At 36.5% G+C, this 25,879-nt stretch overlaps 1 protein-coding gene and 1 non-coding gene across 2 annotated transcripts in view; one reads left to right on the top strand and one right to left on the bottom strand.

Moving 5' to 3' along the window:
• LOC140139735 (uncharacterized peptidase C1-like protein F26E4.3) overlaps nucleotides 1-21,911 on the top strand; it is an 86,187-nt gene extending 64,276 nt beyond the window's left edge. The window contains exons 2-10 of the mRNA XM_072161440.1: nucleotides 1,170-1,424; nucleotides 6,002-6,068; nucleotides 7,062-7,166; nucleotides 9,772-10,004; nucleotides 11,058-11,208; nucleotides 13,334-13,499; nucleotides 16,402-16,447; nucleotides 17,093-17,262; nucleotides 19,256-21,911. Coding sequence (XP_072017541.1) covers nucleotides 1,178-1,424; nucleotides 6,002-6,068; nucleotides 7,062-7,166; nucleotides 9,772-10,004; nucleotides 11,058-11,208; nucleotides 13,334-13,499; nucleotides 16,402-16,447; nucleotides 17,093-17,262; nucleotides 19,256-19,393 — 1,323 coding nt within the window. The 5' untranslated portion in view covers nucleotides 1,170-1,177 and the 3' untranslated portion in view covers nucleotides 19,394-21,911. The remainder of the gene's footprint in view (nucleotides 1-1,169; nucleotides 1,425-6,001; nucleotides 6,069-7,061; nucleotides 7,167-9,771; nucleotides 10,005-11,057; nucleotides 11,209-13,333; nucleotides 13,500-16,401; nucleotides 16,448-17,092; nucleotides 17,263-19,255) is intronic.
• Nucleotides 6,106-6,179, bottom strand: Trnat-ugu (transfer RNA threonine (anticodon UGU)). The gene has a single exon. It is a non-coding gene; the product is annotated as a tRNA-Thr (tRNA).
• Nucleotides 21,912-25,879: the final 3,968 nt, after the last annotated feature.

The following is a 25,879-nucleotide window of genomic DNA, read 5'->3' as shown; positions in this document are numbered from 1 at the left end:
CTACCTCATTGGCTAAAACCCAATCGCTATCGTTCAGCAATGTGGATGAGGGTTTATATTATGATTTGCTTTAAAAAATATACCAACCAATTAACAAAGTTTATGAACTCGGTCAAAACTTTTCCAAATCAAATTTTAAAATCCGTCCTTGAGCCACGTTAACTTTCGATTGTAATGGATCAATGTTAAAGGTTATCATAATATTGAGGAAAATAATAATATAAAAAGGGCGGCAAACAAAATGTGACGTTAGTATTAAACTCAATAGTGCATTATATAGGTAAGGTCGCGGGTGCGCCGCCGGTCAGTAGGTGTAAATACTAAGGAGGCATTGAGTGGGGAGAATAACAGAATAATTTGCTGTAATCCTATATGAGGATCTTAAATACCCCACTCAATCTGTACGTGGTAATATTTCTCAACGATTAACATTCCGAAATCAAATTGAAATATGATTTTGTGATTTTGTCTCTTTAATTTAAAGTTTGAAATTAAATTAACGTTACCGTCTTACCAATATAGCGAGCGCATATTCAATTAGTTTTTACAATTTTTCATAATACAAAGATACAGGTATAATCGTTGCTTTTCAAGATGCTTTCATACAAGCACCAAAATAATGATAATTTGCCCAGATAGCAAAGCATAGTTGGACCAACGTTGGCACATCATATTGCTGGATGTTGGCACTATGCTGGTAGGTGAACGTTGTGCCAACGCAATTTTGTCCGTCGGCCCAACGTTAGCATGACGATGGTAATTTTACCTTTAGCCAACCATTTGCCAACGTTGAGCCAACCATTGGCAAGTCAATCAAATGAGACAAAAATCATGAAAAAAAAAATATTAGTTAGTGTATAGTGTATTTCGATTGAGTCTCATTAACGTGGACATCTATTATAAAAAAATTACGAATACAAATTGCTTAGGTTAATTTAATACTTGCTACTTACTGGGATTCGAACCAAGGACCTCAAGCTTGTGTCTGACGCTCTAGCTACCGATTGAGCTAACGAAGTGCATCTATGGGATCTTGAACGAATTTACTGGAGTTGTAAGAACTTCTGAGTCTGGCAAAGCATTGTCGTACAATCCTGATGTCGGGACATTAGCATAATATGCTTAATTATTAAATTATGTGTCTTGCTTTTCTTTGTTTTAACTCACAGGACCAACAATGAATCAAATATTGCAACAATTTGTGCTTTTACTCACTATCTTGGCACCGTCATCTCTTGCGCAGTACTGTTCTAAGCGCCCTACCGGCTGTTGTCCAGGAAGGGACGACGCATGTCACGTCCGTTACAGAGACACCTTGTGTTACTGCGATCTATTTTGTGAGAGAACCCAGAGCGACTGTTGTCCAGACTTCTTCAACTATTGTTTGGGGCAGGAATTGAAGAAACCAACAATATCACCGAAAGGTAGGTTAATATAAAAAAAGAGAGAAAGAAAGGAAGACAGACAGAAAGACAGACAGAAAGACACCCAGACAGAAAAAAGAAATACAGACAGGCTGAAAGAAAGAAAGGAAGACAGACAAAAAGAAAGAAAGAAAGAAAGAAGGAAAGACAGACATACAGACAGACACACAGACAGACACACAGACAGACACACAGACACCCCGACAGACAGACACACAGACAGAAAGACAGAAAGAAAGAAAGACAGAAAGAAAGAACGAAAGAAAGAAATAAAGAAAGACAGACAGAAAGAAAGAGAGGAAGGAAGGAAGAAAGAAAGAAAGAAAGAAAAAAAAAAAAGAAAGAAAGAAAGAAAGAAAGACAGACAGACAGACAGACAGACAGACAGACAGACAGAAAGACGGACAGAAAGAAAGACAGAAAGAAAGAAAGAACGACGACTGAACGAACGAACGGACGAATGAATGAACGAACGAACGAATGAAAGAAAGAAAGAAAAGAAAAAAAGAGAGAAAGAAAGAAATAACGACAAACAAGCGAATAATTACAAAACATACTGCATAAAAGAAAATAGGTTACATTTATGATTAAAGATTAATCATGTCATAAAAGTCAAAAAGATATTATCTTAAATATAATAAATCCTGTAAGCTGTGTAGCATTTGTTTCCTTCTCTAAAGTTTGTCACGAATCATATCACTTGATCTCATTTCGTTATTACTTTTGTACCATACTCCCGCGCCTTACTGTGTGTCAGTTCAGCTCATTGTCTTTACTTCTCGATCCCGCCTCTTTTTCGCCCGTGGTATGTGTATAAATTTCCTCTCCTCTCCTCTCCTCTCCTCGACTCTCCTCTCCTCTCCTCGACTCGACTCGACTCGTCTCGACTCGACTCGACTCGACTCGACTCGACTCGATTCTGATTCTGATTCTGATCTCATTTTTTACTTTTTCGTTTCGTCAGCCTTTTTCTCCGGGCTTTGTTTCGTAATCTGTCATTCTCTGTTCTGAACAACGTCCGTATGATACTGACTATACCGTTTTAGATACTCTATACATTTCGGTTGATAACCTAATTAAATTACACGTTTTAATAGTGCGTGATACATCGTTATCAAACTCGTGACAGATTGTCATCCCGGATTGACATGAATATTTTCGAATGTTCAAATGATCTGCAAATGGTTTCAATAAACGGAATCGAACATGATTAACATTTACCTTTTTCAAACAAAATAGCATCATTCAGTAGCTTCTATTTTTGACAAAGTAATATCCGCGTGGATATTGAATGAGATCTATGAAAGTACGTCCACGTGTCACATTAATGTTCTAATAATTTAATGCATCCTTTCCATGTAGCACATATTTAATTGGATTAACATGTTCTGGAACATGATACTCTGCACGAGTTAATCGTATGTTTATCCTAAAAACTCACGAACGAAATTTAAAAAAAAATCCCTTTAGTGTTTTGGCATGAAATTTCTCTTCTTGTTTTCTGGTTTCAAAGTGTGGAGGGGAGGTCTCAGGGAAGGTATATAATATACAACAGACACAAAAAGAAACTCGTCAGTAATAGTCATCCTTGCTGTTCAATATCAACAACATGATAATGGTGGATTATTCTGAAATATACATTTTGTTAGTTGGACATTTGACACCCTGTTTGCGAAAATCGAACAAGATTTAACCAAGATATGCGCCTCCAAACCCTCAAACCCCAAAATCGAAAGTAGGAATTTCAACAATTTTCAATGGGAACGCATCGTTGTATTGCACACAAGCACAACGTGCCAATCAATAAATCACACGATCATGACGATGTAACAGGCCGGCACAATTGAATCGTTAACTTTGCAACTTTTGATTTTGGGGTTTGAGGGTTTAGAGGCGCATATCTTGGTCAATCCTTGCTCGATTTTCACGAACAGGGTGTCAAATGAGAAAGCAGAGTCCAAATAACAAAATTTATATTTCAGAATAATCCAAAATTATCAGGTTGTTGAACAGCAAAGATGAATATAACTGACGAGTTTCTTTTTGTGCCAAGACTCACTTCAAAACATGTTTTCCTTTGCGTGAGCCTATGAGGAAGAGGTGTATAAATGGACTGCACCAATTGAAATCCACACACCAGGCTCCCATGGAACACAGAGCTTAATCTCACACAGAGGGGGTATAGATTTTGAATGGAGTCACCCATTCAGTTAACCCCATTTAAAACTCCATGTGCGGAAGATTAAGGTCATGCTTTCGATAGGGGCGTATGGATTTTAAAAAGAATGAAGTAGCGGGTACCAGTGATCAATGCAAGCCTTCTGAGAGCAAGTTTAGGTACCTTAAGGAAGTTAGATCTCCATGAATCTTAAGGATCAAATTGGTATTACTATTCTACTTTCGCAAGGAAAAAATATTCCCACACAGGGATACTGCGACACGTAAACATGGTAAAGGCAGGAAAATCAAATTTAGTTATTCATACTTGCAATAAATGTTATGTTGTCTTGCCAAACTATATTGCACATACAGGTCTCGTATCGCAAAACCAACTGCTACTCACGGAGGTACACAGATATAGCATGTAGGGTGGAGTTCTGCAAAAAGTATTCTCTAACAAATATCACACAGTAAATGCATAATTTAAAGCTTAATTGATGAAGAAAATAATTATTTTCATGTGCTCCTTTCAAAATGAATACAATAATTTATGAGTTACTGTTGTTGAAAGCAATATTGTATGTTGCTTAAGATAATTGCTTCATAATTCATAATTCTGATAGGTATTAGTTTTTTACATTCATATTTTGTTTAACTGCGAAAAACAGCGCAGAATTGTGCTGCATTTGTATTTGTGTCAAAATCTGACATTTCTAACATGACAAATTCCCTGATTTTATATAAGGCTAATGAAAGTCGATTCCCAGTTTCCCGTTACCCTACTCCGCTCAAAACAATTTGCTGGCCAAATATTTCATTATTTTGAATAAAATGTTGATTTCTAACAAACTTTAACATACAAATAAATAATTGTGGTTTTAAATATATCATAAATCTCTTTCTGTTGATTTTCAGGGATTTTCTTTGCAGTAGGAGCATAGTATATGGTTAATAATGAATTAATCATGAATACCTACTCAATTCTCTGTCCGCGCTTTTGATCTGCTCTGATCTCATCCCGTAAAAAATATTGTGAAACTTTTGATAATAGTTGTACAATCACCTTAGTGTTGTTGTAAACTACATCTGTAAACTACAAACTGTGATTTATCACATGTATACATGGGTAGTTATTGGTTTACACCTGTAACAGATGCAATAATGAAATGGTATAAAATAATGAATAATGAATAATGAAATGGTCACCTACACAGTCATGAAAAATAATGTAACGGGAAACTGGGAATTGACTTTCATTAGCCTAAATCAGATTCGCTGAATCACGCAATTAAAGTCCCATTCAGTGATCCCAGCGAAAGAGTAAAAAAATACAATTGAATACATGATTCCAAAACTCACCCAAGTCCATGGGAAGTGATTTTGAGAAAAAAACCTGTGTATCATTTTAATTCCTTCAGTTAGATTTACCTGGTCAATAATTATGGTAAGTTGTACGTGCAAATGGGTGGGTTAAACTGTATTAGGTATGACGATTAGCATTTCAGGGACTTCGTGGGGTTCATTTTAAATTCTGGACTTGGGTGGTTTTTTTTAATCATATACAAAGATAATAATGTTGGAATGATATTACCACTAGTAAGATAATACAAAATAAAGCACACAGTTATGTATAATGTTGATAAGCATTCTGCCATGTAATATAAACCACACACTTTCCTTGATTAAACCCATTTTTTTTTCAAAAGTAAACTCTCCAGCAATGAAGATGTTACAAGTGGACTTTTATACATACTGGATTTCAATCAATGTGTTACAAGACTCAAATCATGGACTTAGGTTGATTCTTTCATACATGCTATTTTTCACATGCTCAATAGACACAGAGGATGAATTTGAGTTGTTCTTTCAAACATATGACACGCCTATGTATAGCAATACTTTCCCATGCTTAACTCAATTTGGCCAAAGTATGGACTTGGGTGGCTTTTGTATTCATATATTCAATTGTTTATAAATTGCTTAAAAGTGAAGGATAAGTCATTCAAATATTGATATATTTCGGTATTTTTGAAATGAAACATTTAGCAACAAACGAAGAAAACAGCAATATTAACGAAGTTGAAGCCCCGTTCAAATACATATATAGGCCTACTGTCAGACTGTTAGTATAAATTACAGATTCATGTAAATGCCTTAGCTCGTAAAATACATGGCTTTCGGCTAAACCACTAGCAGGCTATGTTAGCACATCTATGACAATGACAAAAATACCAAAAAATCTGAATTTTGATGATCTTTACGAACAAATAACTGAATGGACCTTTAAGGCACCACGAGTTGCTGATTCTGACCATACTGACACAACATCAGATATGTCACTCGTATAATAATTATTGCTTTATAGTACACATATAAATGTTAAATTGACATGCACTTGTATTTTGCTTTTACAAAAGGTATTTGCATCTTCAACGGACAAGAACTCATTGAAGGACAACAAACCAAAGTTAATTGCCAAACATGGTAAGTTTTAAATAATAAAGGAGACAAGGAGAACAAGTGATCCCGCCTGGGAATCGAACCCAGGACCTCAGGTTTACAAGACCTATGCCTTAACCACTTGGCCACGGGAGCTTCATGACTAGGCTGGTTGAAATTCGAACCCATAAGCGGTCACTTAAACTTAAGTGCTTTACGGCCGCATAGCTACTATGGGCTATTTGCGGGGAGGAGATAAGTTTAAGTGACCGCTTATGGGTTCGAATTTCAACCAGCCTAATCATGAAGCTCCCGTGGCCATGGTTAAGGCATAGGTCTCGTAAACCTGAGGTCCTGGGTTCGATTCCCAGGCGGGATCACTTGTTCTCCTTGTCTCCTTTATTATTTGCGATGGCGAACCTGGTGAAAATTAATGTTTATTTATAATTCCCGTCGATCATGCCACTGTTTTTCCGTGTTATGGTAAGTTTTACTTCTGTTACGTCTTACCGGGATACGTTAGTGCTATTATCAGTCACAGTTGAAAATTCAATTAAACTTTGAATTCAAAATGTGTGAAATTGATTGATTCTATCACATAATCATATTTGCAAATTACAAACAATTTCGGCATTATATTAGAGGGGCATTGGGTGAGAATATGATTTTTTAAATGGGGCCTTTGAGTGAGAGCCAAAAGAAGCCTCGAAAATTGAATTTCTAGTTCTAAATGGCTTTGTTATTTCAAAAGAATTAACAAAATCAGATAGACGATCGGATGGAAATATAAGGATCTAGGTCTTTGGACAGATCCAAAGGAAAAATATGGGGTCTTTTCGTGACATGGCATGTGCTGGTAATGGTGTCTTTGAGTCACAGCGATGGTGAAAAGGGGGGTCTTAACAGCCCAACATACGCGTCACCTCCAAAGTGGGAGCCCCAGATTTCAACACATCACATCAAAGCTCCAATTGGGCACCCCATTCCTTTTTTAAAGGAATTTTTATTTTGTTTAATTATACTTGTTTTATTCTGCAGCACGTGTCTTCCCGATTTCTTTGGCGGTCATGAAATCATATGCAATAACAAAGCCTGTTTGATTCGAGAAGATTTGAATCAAAGAATCAACCAGGGGGATTATGGGTAAGTACAGAAAATAACCTAACAGGACTAAAAAGTCATTGAGTGGGTAATTCGTCAGTCATGCGTGTGATATCAGGCACAAAAATGTTATCGTAGGCCTACCTATTACTGAATTTTGAAATTTTCGCTGAAGTTTCGAGGACTTGCCCATCGAAACTAACTTTATAGTAAGAGTGATCATGCAAAATGTAATTTACAATATTTAGACACCTTGTCTAAAATTTCTGAAATAATAATTTTTTTCTGACATTTTGGTTCGCCACATGACATTTTGTATAAAAATTCATGAGAAGACAGTATAGCTCATAATAATGTGTGAACAATTTTTATAAACTATCAGAAAGTGTTTTTACAGTCACCAAAAATAATTCAGTTGCTGGAGAATGGCTCACATAATTACGACAAAGAGAATTTAATAAACTATTCTACAATGCGACTAATCATAATAATTGTTGACAACTACAGGGTGAGTAAAAAAGTGCAGCAGGGAAAAGAAGCAATCTTTATGTTACAGAACCAGGTTGAACGTGGAGTTGTGTGAGATTAGAAGGTCTGTTTTAAATTGAACCAATTAATATGGAATTGAAAGAAGTTAAAGTCAGTTTCAGATCTGATGTCTTTATTGCTGTATAGAGATCAGCGCCAATGAAAAATGGACAGAGGTTTTAATGATGGACTAATCATAATCAAAATGTTCAGAAGAGTTTGGAGAATCTTTTTCAACGATCAGCTAGGGGTTGCAAATTTGACAACATAGCAGAAAAGATTCTCTGAACATTTCTGAATATTTTGATATATATGATTTGTCTATTTCAAACATAATTATATCCTACGAAATCGTTAAATATAGCACTTTTGGCTGCTCGGCCCCCTACTGGACAAATTGTGTATCTAATTTTATAGTAAACAACCTCATAAAAAAATAAATAAATAAATAAAAAATAAAAAAACCCAGTGGTGATTAACTTTATTATTGAGTGTAGTATTTCAAAACACTTACAACAATCGTTCTAACGTAGTATCAAGTTCTTTGCCCTATTGTACTTTTGTTTACTAACCCTGTAAATATCCAGAATACTTCAATCTACTTTCTACACAGTTTGGTACATGGTGCACTAACCTAGCCTACTTTATATCAAAAACACACTTGTGTTTAGTGCTAAATATACCTGAATAATGCTATTTTATTTATAAAGACCATGTATCAAGCATACCACAATTTGTTTGTTATCAGTAATGATCTAAATTCTTCTATTCCGCCCTAGACATCAAGATTTCTGTGCGCATTGGTACCCTCCTTCTGTATTTATTTATTAAGCGTTCTAATTTTCCGTCGATGGTGCACAAATGATTTTCCTGCATCAATTTAAATTAATTTCGGAAACGGATGTTTTGAATATAGCCTAAATATCGCGATAATTCTTTATAAATTTCCGTGTAATAATTCTCAGCTTGGTGTTTAATACTTGGATTTGTTATGAGTCAAGAAAGGGTCAAACTATTAAAGTTGCAAAAAAGTGTATTCATGGAAAAGCATGCAAACTATGGCAATATTTCACATGACAAGAATTGCTTCGGTAAAAAAAAAAATGCTTGGGACTAATTCGTTTCAACCAATTTGGTTCTTTATCATGGTTCTTTATAAATTTCGTGGTTATAATAATTAATTACCAATTAGACCTTTATAATTTCATGATTTGTTCAAAAAGCAAGTTGCTAAAAGTTTGTTGCTTCATTTCCATGAAGCATTTCTCTCGTATTTGATCATCATATCCCGTCCAGCTCACATTGGGCGCCCCATTCCTTTTTTAAAGGAATTTTTATTTAGAAAGCTTACCTCAGAAAGCTATGTTACTTTTATTTCAAAATATTGAGGGCGGTATTAGATAATACGTGTAGTGTCAGGCGGTATAGGTCACCTGACTAGTAACGTTCGAGGCTGGCGAAAATACAAGGCTGACAGCCCCATTCAAAATATACGGTTAGCAGTTATACATTGAAAAACAACATACTTACGGTGGGGTACTTTGTCGTACCCCAACGGTTTTAGAGTAAGGTAATTTTGCTTTGACACCGCATAACAAATTTAGAATTGTTTGTGAGATTTCATGATTATGTGTTAATCCAATGGCGACGTCAAAATGGCGATATCTTTCGTTTCAACCAATTTGGTTCTTTATAAATTTTCTTGTTATGATTACAATTAGGCTACCAATCTGGCATATGCAATTTCATGATTTGTTCAAAAACAAGTTGCTAAAGGTTTGTTTATTAAAATGTTTTAATACCTTAGAAAGCTATATCCTAATTCATAATTCAAAATATTCAGAGCGGTATTAGATAATAAGTGTAGTATATTTTGCGAACCAACTTCAGAATGGCAGTGATGCCCCCTTCAACCATAATCATAACCCTCATCCTAATCCCTAACCCTAATCGTGCCCTAATCTTTACTCCTAATCATGCTAACCTTTATCCTAAGTCATGTCCTATTTCGTCACAGGGAAGAGGTTATCAATATCAGCATCAAATCGGGGTCATAATGTAAAATTAATGTTTGTTCAAATTTATTGACAATTTGTTGACATTCACTTTTTCATTACAGATGGACCGCTGGTAACTACTCGTTCCTATGGGGTCTCACTCTGGAAGAAGGCATCACATACAGACTAGGTACACTAGAACCAGCGGAAATGGTGTCCCGTATGACGGAGGTGAAATTAGAGTATGAGACACCGCTACCAGATAGCTTTGATGCCCGTGATAAGTGGCCTGGATTTATTGAGAAAGTAATGGACCAGGGACATTGTGGAAGCTCATGGGCGTTTTCGACAACAGGTTGGTGGTTGAAAATATATCTGGTCGTGTGTCATAAACTGGGTACCATAGTTACCTAGTAAAGAAACTGAAATGTTTACCTAAAAGTCTCATTTGATGTGGGTCATCATCCTGAGTATTTTGAAAAAGAAATGTCTAAATGAGTACATAAGGTCATTTAAGAGACTAATACTTGCTTAGAATGATTGTGAATGTTGAAAAGAGGAGGGGGGGGGGGGGGGGTAAATACCCCCACTGTTCGATTGTTTTTGCCCGCACCCTTTCATTTTCTTAACCGATTTTCATAAACAAAGATACTAGATTCAATGGGGGTTTAGATCAAATTTACGATTTTAGTCCCTCCCCTTAATCCGCCTCCCCCTAATCCACAACCACCCTTGACACATTTCATTTCAAACGTCATAAAATAATTACAAATTATCTTAAATACAGGATATTATAGAGTAGTAATCGTATAGCTTAGCCTCAATTTAAGACCTAATTGAATCTTCTAAGTGAGACAGTGTCTTTAAGAGACAGTGTTTTAAAATCCATGCTAATCATCAACAAGTAACCACCTTTTTGGGTACCCCAGTATATGACACAGAACCATCTGTACCTGCCAAAGATAGTAGGCCTATACTAAAAGATTACCGACTCAAATTGTACCATACCATGCATACGTAACGCTCAAATCCGCCATGTAAGGTAAAAAATGAATACCGTGTTTAAGGAGGAGGTACCGTAATACTAATAGAAACGAACTCCAAAGGCAAGCGTATACGTTTGCTGTTCATGTCAAACAAAGACCATGAAGGTCTATTAGATCACATGACCTTGCTGTAGAGATACCGGGATCAAATATTGTCAGCCACCACCAAGTGGCCACCAGTCCCTGATATAAGATCAAATGTTCACTTCAGCAAAGATGTTAATTGCTATCTATTGGCGAACACTTGTCAACAGCCTCTACAAGATGAGAGTTTCTTACTGCTAATGCCTAGAAAAACAACCACATGTAACTTTATTTTAAAATCTGATTGTTATTATATCATAATTTATTTCTGATTTTAGCTGTTGCATCTGACCGCCATGCCATTCAGTCAGAAGGTAAAATGGACATGCTGTTATCACCGCAGAATTTGTTATCATGTAATACAAGAGGACAACGAGGATGTGATGGAGGCCATCTTGACAGAGCCTGGTGGTATATGAGGAAGCGAGGGTATGTATTATATGCAAATATTATTTCCTCAAATTGACGAATACCCGATCATTATGAACCGTCTCTAGCCTATATAATCCGTGGATTGCTTTAAGCGAATCCCCGAGCGTAGTAGAGACCACGGTAAAGCATGTATGCCTTTGTAATGTTGTACTGTGAAAATATCGACAATGCCGCCATCTATGCAATCATTAAAAACAAAAAAAGAGACGGTTTACTGCTATCTATGATTCGTAAACCGACCACATTCGTTAATGGTAAAAAAAACAAAAATACAAACACCCTCAAAAAACAACAACAAAAAACAACAACCGTGATTAGCTCTAAATTCTCTCTTCCTCTTGACCATCGGTACCACTGGATGCCCGTTTCCCTTTTAACCGAGCCATTACTTCGTCCGACTATAGATGAGGTGACATGTGTTTACATTTGATACGCCCTATGTTGGTCTGTGATCAAAACTGTCAGGCAAAAAACACTATAGTTTACATGGGAGAAGATGATTTTTATTCATTAACTTTGGTTTCAAAGCAAATAATACTAAAAATGGTATCAATCTTGTTTATAAATGCATCAAGCTATATACATAGTATCACACAAAACTTCAAAGGTTTTTAAAAGTTGAGTTTTAAAGAGATTTATGTAGTCTGTCATAGACACTCCTATGTTATTTTGCCTGGTTTGAAACAACAGAGGGCGGTCTGAATGTAAACATGTGACATCATAGGTCACCTCATCTATACAGATTAATTGATTTCGAAGACCAGTGCACTTATTATTACCAACCTACTATTGATATTCGTTTAGACAAGTTATACTACATTCGTAATGCATAACTCCGGATAATTGTGACGTGTCATGTCAAAAAGAGACACTTTTGGGCAGGATCGTAAATGGAGAAATAGCCAAAAATCTGCCCGGGGTGACTTTTTCACAATTTGGGTTTGTTGCGAATTTGTGATGTTATTAATGTTAAAAATATTGTCTGATAGTATCAGACCGGAATATAACTGGCATCTTGTATTTTTTGAGACATTTGTCAAGGTAATTCCTACTCTCAACATTGTCAATGATATTTTTAAAGGCCGATATCTCAATTTCCAATTTTATAATACCATAACTTACGAACTCAATATCTTCGCTTAGGAATGTTCGATTTCATAGGGGAAAACGGCGTTGTGGCGCAAAATATCTCTTTAATTAAGACATGTAAAAACCTCAAAATTGATATCCTGCCCAAAAGTGTCTCCTTTTGACATGACACGTCACAATTCTGTTTTCCTTTAGTCGGAGCTAATTCTGATGACAGTTTGACAGTTTTATACTCGTCCGACGGCGAAGAGGTTGAAACCCTCCATCTGTATAACTTGAATAATACACGTTTTATGGAATCATAAGTGTATCATTTAGAGCCGCAAACCCAAGAATCGGTCGCTATACCCGGGTTTCCCCAGCCCATTCTTAGGTTCTGCTCCCCAAACTAAGAAATAGCTCAGCAAAACTCAAATCGGGTATCGATTCTAGGGTTTGCAGTCCATTCCTAAGAATGGGCATCGATACTAGGGTATTCGCCACTTGCACGGTTCCGCCATTATGCACTATGTGCGGGGAGAGCCTCGAACTGGCAGCATACATGAATGGGAATTGAACCAGTCATATAACATTCTGTGTAAGGTTACGTAATTCTTCCTTTCATGTATGCTGCCAGTTCGAGGCTCTCCCCGCATATAGTGCATAATGGCGGAACCGTGCAAGTGGCGAATAGCCTCCGAATCTTGGGTTTAGCCAGGCAAAACTCAAATCCGGGTAGCTATTCTAAGGTTTTGAATTACATCCCTAGGAATAACCTGCAAAACATGCAGGGTACTCTTATTGTAGCATCCGATTGAATCTTAGGTTTAGCCCGTTAAAACCCCAAAATGGGTTGGTGAAACCTGGCTCTAGTGACCGATTCTTGGGTTTTGCTCAAAATGACTCAAGTACACTTATGCTTTCATACACGTTGCAGATTTACGCAAAGAGTAGTAGAAAAAAAAAAAGTTTGCAAATTTGTGGAAATTAGGAAGAAAAGTAAAGAATCGTATTTTCTTGTTATTTTATTTTCCCATATTTTATTTCCTTTCAGTGTTGTTACTGACAATTGTTATCCCTATATGAGTGGGCAGAGTAAAGACGCTGAAATGAAGAAATACAGTTGTATGTTACCAGGCGAAGTCACAGAACCATGCCCCAATGTGAAGGAAACATCAGGAAAATATAAAACTAGCCCACCTTACAGGATTTCCACAAAGGTAAACAACAGTATATTTTGTCTTTATTAAGGGGGTACTACACCCCTGCCAAATTTTGTGCCTATTTTTGCGTTTTTCTCAAAAATTATAGAGCATTGGTGACAAGTAAGATATGTATATTATAGGGGCAAGGACTACAACTGCTACACTGGAAATTTTATTTCAGCACAGACAACATTTGTGGAGTTACAGCCAAAAATGAGGGAAAACCAATATTTGATAAATAAATCAATATAACTACTTGCCTTGAGTTGCTGAATTTTCAGTGCCGTAGTTGTAGTCCTTGCCATATACACTGCAAAAACAAGTGTTTTTATTTAAACACCATATTGTGTTTATTCAGAGCAACACTTAATAAACACATAATTCATGTCAATGGTTCTAACACTAATGTTAATGGTTCTAACACTAATGTTCATAAATTAACACTTGGTGTTATATTACAAACATTAGTGTAAGTGATTTCAAGTCTTCAGAGAATAACACCAGTGTTAATTTTTAAACATATGTGTTAAATTATTAAACATGTGTGTTAAATTATTAACACACATGTTCAACTTTAAGCATGTTTAAGTATCAATTATTTCAACACGAAAACACGTTAATGAGCGAGCAACACTTAATAAACACCTTTATCGTGTTCAACTTGCATTTTATTAACATCTGTGTTTACAAATCAATGCCAGTGTTTACATTTGCACACATGTATGTTTAACATAGTGTTATGATATTTTTAACATACAAACACGTTAATCAGCATTTACAAATCAACACCGGTGTTTACATTTTCACACTTTTATCTTTAACAGTGTTATAATATCTTAAACTTACAAACATGTTAATCAGCATTTACAAATCAATGCTAGTGTTTACATTTTCACACTTGTGTGTTTAACAGTGCCATAATAATTTTAACATACCAACACATAAACACATTAATCACAGTGTTTACAAATCAATGCCAGTGTTTACATTTGCACACATGTATGTATATACACTGAAAACTTATATTGGTCAGCTTGACTAACGTAAAGTTAGTCCAGATGGTGCCCATCTTGACTAACGTAAGGCTAGTCAAGCCTGCTTGACTAACGTGCTTGACTAACTTTGATGTTAGTCGAGCAGGCTTGACTAACCTGCCTGACTAGCTTGGACGTTAGTCAAGCCTGCTTGACTAGCCTTACGTTAGTCGCTCGACTAGTTTATGACTAACTTTACGTTAGTCCAGATGGTGTCCATTTTGACTAACCTAACGTTAGTCAAGCAGTCCTAAGCTAGTCAGGCAGCTGCTTGACTAGCTTGCTTGACTAGCGTGCTGCAAACCACGTTACTGGTAAAAAAAAGGGAAAAAAAGAGACAAATGGGGAATTTTATCTTGTCTGGTGGGATTTATTCCCATAATTTTGCGTTTTGAAGCTGATATATTACTTGAAGAAAATCCTCTTACCTGGTTATCATGATTACAACAAATTTATGACCACTTACCTTCATTGGGAATTGAACTCGGACCTGGAGATTCCAAACCCTCTACACTCACCACTAGACCACGGAGGCACTTACTACTCGTGAAATTTATTATCAGTACTTATCATGTTTAGTATGCTTACCTTAGATTTTAAACTCTGTAATAGCTTGTGAATATCCCTAAATTACATTAATAACCATCAGAAAGCTCTTACAAATATAAACAGTATAATGTTGTTAAACAATAATGCTAGTGCCAGGTTGTCAATCCTAAACTTTCCATTCCGACAATATTTTTAACTATAACAAGACAACTACGTACAATGGGGCAGTCATTTCAAAGCAATTTCCTATTTGTTGAACATGCATGTTCAAGCGGTTGCGCAATTTAGTATTGCGAAATGAAAGTTACGAAAGTCATTGGCTTGACCAACCTAAGGTTAGTCAAGCCGGCTTGACTAACTAAAGCTAGTCAAGCCGACTTGACTAACCTAAAGCTAGTCAAGCCGGTTTGCATCTTCAAGTTAGTCAAGCCATCGATATTGTAAGTTAGTCAAGCACCGCATTACACGTTAGTCAAGCAGGCTTGACTAGCTTATCAAAATTTCAAGTTAGTCCAGCAGGCTTGACTAGCTTGAGATACGGGCTTGACTAACGTTAGGTTGGTCAGGCGGGCTGGACTAACCTGCTTGACTAGCTTTAAGTTAGTCAAGCAACTGCCTGACTAGTTTAAGTTTTCAGTGTATAACATAGTGTTATAATATTTGAACTTACAAACATGTTAATCAGCATTTACATATCTTACTTGTCACCAATGCGCTATAAGTTTTGAGAAATATTTAAAAATCTCTTATTGAATAAGTGGCATTTTCAGCTTTTATTTGTCTGCAGATTGGCCGAAATTGTTAACATATAGTTTATTTAGTTGATTTATTATGATTATTCAATAAGAGATTTTTAAATATTTTTGCTTTAACAAAGTCAGGAAAGATTATACTGCGCCAAAAAAGTATCCTTACACTTTGGAAAAATAATCACAATTTCAAAACTGAACCATATTGGAGTAAACTTGTTTTTTTAATAGATGCACTATCTAATCCTGCACATTATGACACCCCATTGAATCCAATGTGACTTCAAGATGCAAAGTTACAAGCATTTGATTAGACGAAGGTCTGGTTTTAAAAGTGACAAACTGGCCTATACAAAACTCCACGGACTAGACATCTGGTTTGAGAGCGGTGAATGGCTAATTTGTGCGTTATTAAAAGTACATAGGAGCAAAAACTGAAATAAAAACTGTTTTAAATAAAGATTCATTGAAGAAACTGTGCTGTCTCTTTGTTGCGTTGTTGGAATCCTTTTTTGAGGTGGTATACCTACTTTTAGTGTGAAATATTATATTACTTGACTAATTTTACCACTTTTTCAATTTCAGGAGGATGACATACGTGCTGAAATAATGAGCAATGGACCTGTTCAAGGTATTTATTTATATCTGTTTAAATACACGAGTGGATATTCATACATAGTGGTAGATAAAAAGTTAAAGTTTAATAAATTAAAACTTCAACACTACACTATTTTTTGCTCACCTGGAACGTTTTCACTAGTCCGACTAGCGTCTTCAGCAGATGGTGATGCTGTGTTGATATCTTGTCTACAATCGGGATATCTCTCACTGATGACATCATATGATTGACAGAATGGCAGCTCTAAATCAGCGGTCAGAGAACATGTAGTGAGATCTAAAGGTCACCAGATTGATTGGGGAAACGTCAAGGTGCTTGTATGAACGGGAGCAAAAGAATTTTTACCGGAGAGTTCTTGATGCCATACAGATAAGGACTCAAAAACCGAGACTAAATCGTGACCAAGGACTAGAAATAGATCCTATTTGGGATATAAACCTGCTGATGCCCAGGGAGGGGGGAGGGGCGCTACATCGTAACATCCTATGACGTAATTCACTGTTCAAATACATTTCGGCTAAAACTAATTCACGCAATATTATTGTTGTTGCGTCAGAAATCTCTAGAATATCGGATGGCAATTCGTTTTGGGAACTGTTTATAGACATATTTAATTTACCTTTAATTTGTATGATCTTTTCACTTTTCTTATTTCAGCTTCATTCGAGGTTAAAGAAGACTTTTACGCATATGCAGGAGGTGTATATAAATATTCGGATGCCGCAGCAAATGATTCACCCGATCAGAAGGAAACCGGCTGGCATTCTATCAGAATCATAGGATGGGGAACGGATTACTCAGATCCAAGAGACCCCAAAGATTATTGGGTAAGTTCATGTTTCATTTCAACATATTTATTTCACCAATGTACGAAAACCCCAAATATTATTGGTAAATTTGGTAATAATTTAGATACTGTCTGCACACTTCAAAAGAGGAATACAAATGTTTATTCCTATACTATCCTTGTGAATTAGTACGAAGGTTTATTAGTCCGAAAATGGTTAAAGTGATGGTATAAAGCGTTTTATGTTATGATTAGGGCCAGGATAAGGTTAGGGTTAGGGTTAGAGTAAGCATAGGGTTAGGGATATAGTGTTAGGTTAGGGTTACGGTTAAGTATCTTGGTGTAGATGTAGATTTTGTATCCAGTAGTTCAAAACATTATTTTGTAAATTAAATCTAATTTATTTTGCAACTCACTTTGCTACGTTACGATGTTGTGATGACGTCAGGTGTTGTGACGTCACAACACCTGACGTCATCACAACATCTACAATCAGATGCCTGACGAAGTCTGAAGTTTTCGGACGCAACGTAGCAAAGTGAGTTGCAAATTTTAGTTCCAGTATTAGATTTAATTTACAAAATAATGTTACGGATAAGTGTTAGGACTAGAGTTATGGTTAGATTTAGGGTTATGTTTAGGGTTAGGATTGGGGCTTATGTTATATTATAAGGTTTATTCAAAACATTTTAATAATATTTAAATGTCGGGTTATACAAAATCATGAAAACGTCTTTTAAACGTTATTCTAAAATATTTGGAGCAAACATTTTTGCTAAATATTTTGTCAACACTTCATGCTGTTCAAAATTGTTCATTTTTGTTCATTTTAAACAATTCCTGCAAAAACGATGGTGTTAAACTCACCTTTTAGTGACGTTTCACCACTACACTAGTGGCTTCATCAGACTGGAAACTCATCACATCTGACTGTTTTCTTTTATGGGTAACGGGAGACACCGTAGAGGGCAGTTGATTACAGTTAAAATCAACATTCCTAATGAACTTGTTCCAAGTTCTGTTCAGAATGTTTTGCATCAAGTTTTCAAAAATGTTTTTTAATTGATATTGAAACGTTTTACCCCCTTTATATAACCCGACATTGTGTTTGCTGGGTTATAGGTTGATACAAACTTAGGGTTTTAAGAAAATACAATATTTTCTTGTCATCAGTCACAAAGATAAACAAATAAACTACAATTACGCTACAGGTCCTTTAACATATTTACTTTAGCAATTATTTTTAACAGCATGAGTTCCCAAAGGAGTTCGATTCCTTTCCATGATATTGAATCACGTTGTCATATTGCATTGACTTTAACAGAGGATAGGGAATTATAGTTTGATTAGCTCGTATTCGGCGGGCCTTATAACATCGCGGATTAATATCAATATATTATATTTTGAGAATTGTCATGTGGCATCTCGCCAGAAGCATCACAAATTGAAGTCCCATATTTTGTCTACTTTCTTTAACACACAAAATATAGACCAGACATGTCAACTATATCACTCCGGTCTACTTTTCGACGTAGTGGCAAAAGCCTAACAATTCCCGCCGATCAAACTATTAGTAACATCAGGTGACCTTGTTCATTCCAGCTTTCCAGAAAGTGACCTTCTTCTAACGCAATTGCTGTCAAATGTTGACAGTTGGTAACAGGTGCCATGCTGAAATTATCCCCTTTTCTGCTAAAAAGGACTGTGTAGCGATCATCAATATCATTATTAGCAAATCAGGCTTATTTGAATATTGGATTGAATTGAATTGGGGAATATCGGATAAGAATAATTCATGAAAATATCGCAACATGAATGGCAGTGATAAGCACCTTTTAGTAAGCTCTAGTAGGCAAAAAAATGGAAAGTTGAGCGACTGTGAACGAGAACTTACAATATCTTTTGAAAATGGGTACCCCCACCTTTTACCCTGTGAATATCAGCTTCGAACTGAACATACATCTGCAACATTTCTCTGAATGTGTTAACTTCGAAAACGTAAAATTGTGTATTCATTTTTATTTTCATTTTAGCTTTGTGCAAACTCCTGGGGAACAAGCTGGGGCGAAGATGGTTACTTCCGAATCATCAGAGGACAGAACGAATGCCAGATAGAATCATTTGTACTGGGTGTTTGGGCACATCTGGATGAAGACACAATGCCGCAGTAACAATCGCATCTAAATCTATTATTGATTTGAATATCCCAGCCAACAATTTTACGTTGTTACAACGTCGTATACAAGTCAACGTCGTACATTGGCAAGAACATATTCAGAGCTAAGGATGACTGTATGTAGGCTAAGTTATCTACGTTGTAAATACGTAAATTTGTGAACTCGTGTTGTGAAGACATTATTTTCAGACATTGATTTTCGGACGTTCATATGACGTCACTATGACGGTATTTCGACGTCATGTTGGAAACGTATTATTCAGGCGTCTCTATTAAGTCCAATCGAACGTTGTGATAATCGTATCAATTATAGAAAGTTAACTTTGTACGTTTTTAAGACGTAAATACCACGCCATCACCGAATGTTCAAGGATTTTTAAAATCATATCCGGGTAATAACGTTGTAAATACGTCACTGTGCGACGTACAAAGTCAGCGAAAGTCGTGAAAACGTAGTGTGTTGGCTGGGATATGACTGTCTTAATATTATTATGTTGTTATACTGCTGGGATGGAGTCAGTTTCAAGTTGGTGTATTGGACGTCAAGGTGTTTCTTTTTCTATTTATTTAAATTATCTCAACACCCGGACCATCTAGATTCTATCGCTGTGTAAAATAAGTTATAGTTGTCTGTTCCAAATGAAGTCCATGCACTCATGGAAGACATGACAGTAATCATGGTAATATCCCATTCAAGGAGTGTATAGATTTCATAGGGACAGGTCAGGTCGAGTGTGGCTTGTAGAATGGTAAACTTAAGTTTTTGCAATACCGTGATAGCAGGGGCGTATCAAGCGGGGGTGGGGGGGGGGGCAGGATGGATGAAGTCCATGGGCCCCGAGGGTTCAGGGGCCCCAAGCAAAAGAGAAAATGAAATAAGCGCTGATTAAGGAGATATATATTAAAAGGCCAAAATCTGGACGCCCAAACTCACCATGAGGAAGGCATGTGCACTCAAGAGGCCAAGTTTGGTTTACCGTTTATTGGGGGCATACTATAAGATCGACAGTGGTGATAGAAGCATAGCAAATCAAAAATGGGAGATAAGGATATTTTACCCTGATCTTACTAGGACATTTTGCGCGCGAAATAAATTTTTAATTTCAGACCATTTTAGCCCAAAATGAAGGGGAATTTTGTTATGTGAAGGGCGAGTATGATATGCTCGAAGCGCGCAACCTTTTGCAATCGGTCTAAGAGGAACGTGCACAGGACAATTTTGTGGGCCCCTCTGGTCCATTGGTAAATCCGGCCCTGTGTATAGGGCCTCGCACTGTTTCTTGTCCAGGCTCTTGCTACGCCCCTGCGTGATAGTGTGTTTAATAGGGTGTTTTTTATGTTTTGATGGTTTTACAAGATACGACTTAAAATAACGGCATTATTGATATCTATTGGTTTGGCCTATTTCAGTATCAAGATGGTACTTACATAATCGACATTTTTCATTACGTTTCACTACCTGGAGAGAATTGGTCAAAAATTGAATTCCCTCCTGAGGTTCGTATATGAGTTGACCGGATCACAAGGATGTCATTATAGCTAGAGGCAGTATATAACACAAATGGGTCAATGAGTTACATAAAAATGACCTTGTGTGGTATTTGGTTCCCAGGAAGTGAGTTTTGCCTGAGGCAATTTGTGGTTAAATGTTGATCCCTCACTACAAGAGTTATTACCGTCGATTTGGTTGGCAAAGGAGGTGAGACATGATCAAATCTCTCCAGGTAACAAAACGTAATGTCTACGTAAATGTAGTACGTTTATCCTTGTTGCATTAGTAATATATGTAAATACTGTTAACTCGTGATAATCCTGTATTATACAAAGTATATAATATAACTTCTTACTTCTTAATTGCTATGGTTATGATATAGATTTGCACCGAAAAAATATTTCCATTTTGCACCGAATAATAAGTTTGCTATTTTATGTAATATTTCAGTCATGAAAACAGTAAAAATGTAATATTTTAAGAAATAATTCAGATACTTCATGTCCTTTTTAAAGTTTTAAAATCAATTTAATCTTCATATAATCTCCATAGACCGCTAACTTTTCTTGAAAGTTGAAAGTTTTATGATACAGAGTTTGATTTAAAGACTACTCTGCATTAACTACGTTACATATTTACCTATGCCTTAAATAAAGTTGTATTCTTAAAAGAATGCATTGGGCCTGTCACATATTTACACACACATACACTACAGCCCCATATCAGACATCCACACACACATACCAACAAATGTGCACTTAGATAAACTTTGTACAGATTTTGATAGTAATTAGTTTTGCTAGTATTATAGTCCACATCAGTGTGTCACCAGAATACTTGTTTGTGGGGTTTGGTATTTTTTACATGAAGTTTACATTATGAAAACAAGTGTTTATAATTTTTTGTTAAAATCAGTGCCATTATGGCTGACATTGATGAAACAAGAACGTGTCTTATAATAGAACTCAGCTATTGTTTGTATTTATATATTTTTTTTTTCAAATAAATTTTAAAAACATTACGTGAGAACCTCTCTGTCTCTCTGTTGGTTGTTGTAAAGGGGTGAGGGGCAAATGCAAATCCGCAGAATTTTGATGATTAGAATACGTTCTAAATACGTTCTACATCCGTCTAGGAATAGGAAGGAAAATCTTTATTGCGAATTTTGGAGTTGCTGCAGAGGGCGGCCATCTTGAATTTCAAAATGGCCGCCAATTTTACTATATTTTTTCCTATATCTATAGAAAATAAATGATGGCAATACCAATGTTTGTGATACCAAGGATTCTATAAAAGCCATATCCTTAGTAGTATGTTGTTTAGTTTGGCAGCCATCTTGAATTTAAAAATGGCGGACATGTTAAATACATGGTTATAATTAAAGACCGCGATAAAAAGAATTTATCGCGTCTGACGTCATATGTCAATCAAACTCGAGCACGGCTTGTTTACAAGTGTCGTGATAATGACTTGCTGAACGCGGATTTATAACCGGGCGCCGTATTGTTAATTTTGCACCTTGAAACATGCAAACCATCTCAAAAGTTAGGTCTTTATAGTAGGAAACTTTCTTAACCAAAGGCACCATGTCAACAATGCCTAGAAAAGCTGCTTTTTGCCTTGTCAATGCTTGTAAAAGTAAGTAAATTTTAGCCATTTGTTGCTATTCCTTTTCTCCGATCAGCACCAGATAGATCGGTCTTCCTTTTACGCGCTACACACCGACATCGCCCGGTTAATAATTACATTAGTACAGCCAGGGACACTGAAATGAATACACGGGATCGATACACGTAAATGTGCTATGCACGATTGATATCCAGACGATAAGGTCCGTATGCACAAAAGAGTTAGACCGGGTCTAAAGTTAGACCTGGTCTAAGTGGAATTTATTTCCATCAGGAATGATCCTTTACTCTTATTTCCTTCCTAGAGTAGCTAGCAAAATCTAAAGATTTAAATGCAAAGGTCAAAAATAATACAAAATAACTGAAACAAGTGTAAAGGAAAATGTCCTTTCTCCTGGGATAAAATTCCACTTAGACCTTTTGTGCATACGGACCTAAATCTTTTGATACCGAGGTGGAAAATGATGAATATCTCCCGTAAATGATCTCGTATAAAGAAACCAGATGTGGTTCCTTGCACTTGAACATATATGTTCAACATATATTATCGTCGTTAGGAGCCGTTAGGTTGCGCTTTGAAAAACTAGCGTGCGTCTTGACCTGAAAAAGTGACCAAAATCATCAGATTTTTATATAGCGCAGCGTAGACCTTCGTGGGGGTAGTCTCGGGCCAGACTGTATGTGGCTATCACGAACATACAGGATCGACGAATGTCAGACCGACTGACACAAACTGACTGTGTAGGAGACTATCGCAAAGGCAGTTAAAAGCATAATGACAATGGCGTATGTATGCTCGCCGACCGTACAGAGGTCAGTCACAGGCTAATATCATTATCCTTAGTCGGATGTCCTTCAGCCTATTATGTGTTTAAAAGCTATTAAACAGGTGGGAACACAATGGCCATTCATGGCTGTGGATTCACCCTACCATGGCATTTTCTGCCATGAAGATATCGGGGCGATGTCACTGTGCGCTATTAACCTATGTAAACCAATCAAGGATCGTAATTGACAGTGACATCAGACGCGATAAATTCTTTTTATCTCTGTCTTTAATTATAAATACACGGACGAAAAAGATAACAGATCGTGTACAAGCAGTCAAAGTTTTAGTATCTTACGATAATGAGGGCCGATTGTTCAAAGAAATGCGACAGACAAACCTGCTACGCATTGGCCGCGTATTTTTATGGTCTATCGCGTAATCGCGAAGGCATGCAACGCTCTATCGCGTATATGCGAAGGCACGCAACACTGGCATGCTTGTTACACACGGCACGATCGAACAATTCTCTCGGTCGTGGCTGTTCCATGATCCATCTATTGCACTAAGGCTGAATTTATACTCGATCGCAGAGCGATTGCGATGAAACGCTTTTGGAAAGCGATGGGCAATCGCCGAATTTTGCTATGCATCGCTCGCCGCTTTTGCATTTATACTTATCACGGCGATTAAGATATTATGAATGCCACAAAATAAATTTATTATTGGTTTGAATTAATTCATCACCAAAATCTAATAATCGAGGAAGGAAATTTAATTAACAAAATAATAGATCCAGTTGGTTGTATATGATTAGTTGACTTGCAAAAGCGACGTCGTTTTTCAGTGCCTCAGCGGTTTGAATCGATTCATCGGCTCGACGCCCTGGAAATGTTAGTAAACACTGATCATGCGTGATAATCGCTTTTCTGCAGCAGCGATCGAGTATAAATTCAGCTTTACCCTCGCGAAATCACGAAATCGCGAAATGAATGACGTTTAAGCCTAGCAGAGGTAGCAATTTGCAACGACTTTAAGGGATGTGAGAATAGCGAACCGTGGTTTGGATTCCAGAGGGAGGGTGTCTGTAGGCCCCGTATCCATAGGCTGTTCCCTTGTGGCGTGTGCCCTTGTTCCGTGTTCACTTGTTCCCATATGACCTGCCACACAGACAACGAACCTTTGTTTTGCTTAGTGGCCACTAAGCAAAACAAAGGTTCCTTGTCTGTTATGTAAAGAATACCGCTTTCTCATTCTCTTCTGAGACATTTTGTTTTTCATATATTAAGGGATCTGGAATGAGCGTTTTGAGTGTTTCGACAGTATTTTTTGGGACATGAGCTGGGAGGAAAAGCCGACGACGATCAATTGAAAAATGACCTTTCATATTGAAGATATGGATTTTTTCCCCAAAAAGTCCTAATATTTTCATATCTTCAATACAAAAGGTCAAAATTTTCAATTGATCGTCGGCTTTTCATCCCACCTACATACACTTTAAGTATAAAGTTTACTTCGAGTACTGTTAAATATCAAAAATACCAATTTTTAATCATTTGCCATAAAATGCGTATTACATTGCAAATTTCAAAAATCAAAATTATTTGATATCAGAAGGACATTCTTCGTATTCAGAATGCAATTCGATATGTCTGATGTGCTCTAATGTCCCACAATAAATACTGTCCAAACGTTCATACCCCATCCCTTTAGGTATGTGTTGTTCTTTTAATAGTTATTTGCTGAGACATCATATTTGGCTTGGTATCCTAGTGACAAAATGGCATGTTAAACAATAGTAATTAACGTAAAATAAGAATACGTGTTACTTATCAAGGTTTCAGAATGTATAATGCGCCAATAAAGTATCCTTACACTTGGAAAATAATCACAATATCAAAACGGAACCATATTGGGGTCATTTTTTTTAATAGATGCACTATTTAATCCTGAATGTTATGAGACCACATTGAATCCAATGTGACCTCAAGAGGTAAAGTTACGAGCAATTGAATAGACAAAGGTCCCGTTTTAAAAGCTTTTAAAAGTGACAAACTGGCCTATACAAGGCGCAAAAAGATTCCAACAAACGCAACAAAGAGACAACACAGAGACAATGAAGCGTTATTTAAACCGGTTTTTATTTCAGTTTTTACTTTCAAATTTTATTGTCACTTCTTTTGTTTCAGGTTTCTTTTGTTCCTTTTGTTTTAAATTAAAGCCAAACGCATGAATTAGCCATTCACCACTCTCAAACCAGATGTCTAGTCTGTGGAGTTTTGAATAGGCCAGTTTGTCACTTTTAAAACTGGACCTTCGTCTAATCAAATGCTTGTAACTTTGCTTCTTGAAGTCACATTGGATTCAATGTGGTGTCATAATGCGCAGGATTAGATTTACCCCAATATTATTCAGTTTGGAAATTGTGATTTTTTTTTCAAGTGTAAGGATACTTCATTGGCGCAGTATTATATAGTTAATCGCGACCGACACTCTGCTATAGCACGAATATTAAGAAATAATATTATACGAAACAAGCGGAAAGGCTAGCACACCAGGTAGTTCCAATGATTCCAACCATAACAATCGAACATT

This window comes from Amphiura filiformis, chromosome 18, assembly GCF_039555335.1.
Source record: "Amphiura filiformis chromosome 18, Afil_fr2py, whole genome shotgun sequence".
NCBI lineage: Eukaryota > Metazoa > Echinodermata > Ophiuroidea > Amphilepidida > Amphiuridae > Amphiura > Amphiura filiformis.
Note: the sequence above shows the minus strand (reverse complement) of the source record. Positions and strands in the feature narration are given on the sequence as shown.